We start from the raw sequence: 2,560 nt of genomic DNA, 5'->3' as shown, positions 1-2,560 counted from the left end.
TTTAATCGGTGTAACAGTGCCAACCTGATAATGTTGGCTCTGAAGAGATGATGTGGGATATTAGGGGTAGTAGTCCAGTGGCTCTGACTGGATGATGTGGGATATTAGGGGTAGTCCGGTGGCTCTGGCTGACGGGATGATGTGGGATATTAGTGGTAGTAGTCTGGTGGCTCTGACTGGATGATGTGGGATATTAGGGGAAGTAGTCCGGTGGCTCTGACTGGATGATGTGGGATATTAGGGGAAGTAGTCCGGTGGCTCTGACTGGATGATGTGGGATATTAGGGGAAGTAGTCCGGTGGCTCTAGCTGATGGGATGATGTTGGATATTAGGCCGGGATCACACATGCGAAAAACACGGCCAAGTATTGCATGTTAATACCCAGCACTTCCGGTATGTGACCCCGGCGTCTTCACCATCAAAAGTAATCCAGGGAACAGGGCGAGCTAGGGTGCCCCCAAGCGTTAGGGACAGGGAAGGAGCCCCTGGTCCTGGGAAACCTGACAACAGAGTTGTGACACAAACAAGTAGAGACCAATGGGGACCTAGTAAGTAGTGGAGCAGTAGAGCATTGGTGAGGTGAGTACTGCTTGCTTTAATTTTTAAAACCATTGAACCCTTTGCAGAAAATCTTTCCTGACAGAACAGCCCATATAAGACTTTATGGTTTTTAAACACTAACCTGTTTTTTTGAGGTTCTTTCTTTCCTCAATCTCAAAGTCTGGGAGCACACGGAGATGAACTGGGTGGGATATTGGATAATATCATGGTAATATCAGATATCGCACTCATAGACCATTTGTTCTATATCCCCAATACTTGGAATGGTAAAGTTTAATCATAGGATGTGATTTCTTCCAGGTGTCCCGTTAATGGTAAATTACACAAATAGCACGAAAGAGACGAATGGCACCAAAATCTCAACTCTGGAGTTCATCTTCATCTGTTTTCCTGACGTGCACACCTGGGACATCTCTGGTCTTCTCCTGTTCTTCCTTTTGGTTGCCCTGATATCCAATATGATGATTTTTGCAGTGATTGTCATTGAGCCAAGACTCCATCATCCCATGTACTACTTTCTGGGAATGCTTGCTGTGATTGATATTTGCCTCAGTACGGTTGCCACTCCCAAGATTCTTTTTATGCTTTGGACAGACTCTGCAACTGTGACTGCCAGTGCTTGCTTTAGCCAAATGTTCTTCTCCATCATGTGGTCAGCCTCAGAATCTTCAATACTTCTGTTCATGGCTTATGACCGCTATGTAGCCATCTGTGATCCTCTTCACTATTCTTCCATCATCACAGGACAATTTGTGGCCAAAGCTTGTGTCTTCATTCTGGTCAGAAACATGGCTGTGGCCTTGCCCATGCCTCTGCTAGCAGTAAATCTGGATTATTGCTCCAACCGAGAAATTTTTCATTGTTATTGTGAGAACATGTCTGTAGAAAAACTGGCCTGCAGTGACAATACTCCCAGTAGCATCTACGGCCTGGTAATCTTCATTGTGGTAGGTGGCAGTGATGTACTGCTCATCATCATATCTTATTTTGTCATCCTAAGAACAGTGGTGGTGGCTCGTTCATTCAGCGCTGCCTCCAAAGCTTTCCGTACCTGTGGCTCTCACTTCATTGTTATGTTCATGTTTTATATCACAATCGCGACCACTATAGTATCTAATCGAGCAGTCAAGGAGATGCCCCGGCAAGTGCATGTTGTCATTTCTCTTCTCCATCACCTTCTGTCTCCAGCTTTGAATCCAGTGGTGTATGGTGTGCTGACCAAGGAGATCCGATATGCTATACATAGAACTATTAGGAAGATTAAAATCCAGCCTTGAGGACAAATCAACCACGCTTACTGTAGAGAAGTACAAGAAACTCAAGAACTTTTTACTATTGATTTAAAAAACATATGTGAAAATTAGCCCATCATGTTACCCATAACCAATGTAAAGCCTGTTTTTGCTGCCTTCAACCCCCACAAGTTACAACAGTCCTTATTTTCATGAACCAATTTGCCCCTTACATTCAGCATGTATTCATCCTGCCCTTAACTTAAAGACTATGTCTATGCTATGCCTGTGCGAGCTTTAGTAGACAGGTGAGAAGGAACTGAGACAGAGATCTGTCCGCATTTCCGAGTAAGAGTCAGACCTGATCAAAATTCTTATAGCGACAAAGTCTCAACCTCACTTCCTGTATAGAGATATAAACCTGTCCTTCTTTCCTATTGAGAAACCACCCCCACTTCCTGAAGAGACATAAACCCCATCACTTCCTGAAGAGACATAAACCACCCCCACTTCCTGAAGAGACAAAAATCACACCCACTTCCTGAACAGACAAACCACCCCCACTTCCTGAAGAGAGACATAAACCACCCCCACTTCCTGAAGAGACTTAAACCACCCCCACTTCCTGAAGAGACATAAACCCCATCACTTCCTGAAGAGACATAAACCATCCCCACTTCCTGAAGAGACATAAACCACCCCCACTTCCTGAAGAGACATAAAATCATACCCACTTCCTGAACAGACAAACCACCCCCACTTCCTG

The 2,560-nt window shown here is 44.6% G+C and overlaps 1 protein-coding gene across 1 annotated transcript; it reads left to right on the top strand.

The window, feature by feature from the left end:
* Nucleotides 1–1,020: 1,020 nt before the first annotated feature.
* LOC141072459 (olfactory receptor 56A4-like) lies at nt 1,021–2,029 on the top strand. The gene has a single exon (XM_073559737.1). It carries the CDS (start codon nt 1,021–1,023, stop codon nt 1,837–1,839), a length of 819 nt encoding a protein of 272 aa, XP_073415838.1. The 3' UTR covers nt 1,840–2,029.
* Nucleotides 2,030–2,560: the final 531 nt, after the last annotated feature.

This window comes from Dendrobates tinctorius, unplaced genomic scaffold, assembly GCF_039654945.1.
Source record: "Dendrobates tinctorius isolate UK_male_01 unplaced genomic scaffold, ASM3965494v1 ptg000273l, whole genome shotgun sequence".
Classification (NCBI taxonomy): Eukaryota; Metazoa; Chordata; class Amphibia; order Anura; family Dendrobatidae; genus Dendrobates; species Dendrobates tinctorius.
This window is presented reverse-complemented; position numbering and strand designations above follow the sequence as displayed.

Bases quoted from the DNA above. Each gene is read 5' to 3' on its own strand.
- LOC141072459 (XM_073559737.1), top strand. From the start codon at position 1,021: ATGATGATTTTTGCAGTGATTGTCATTGAGCCAAGACTCCATCATCCC.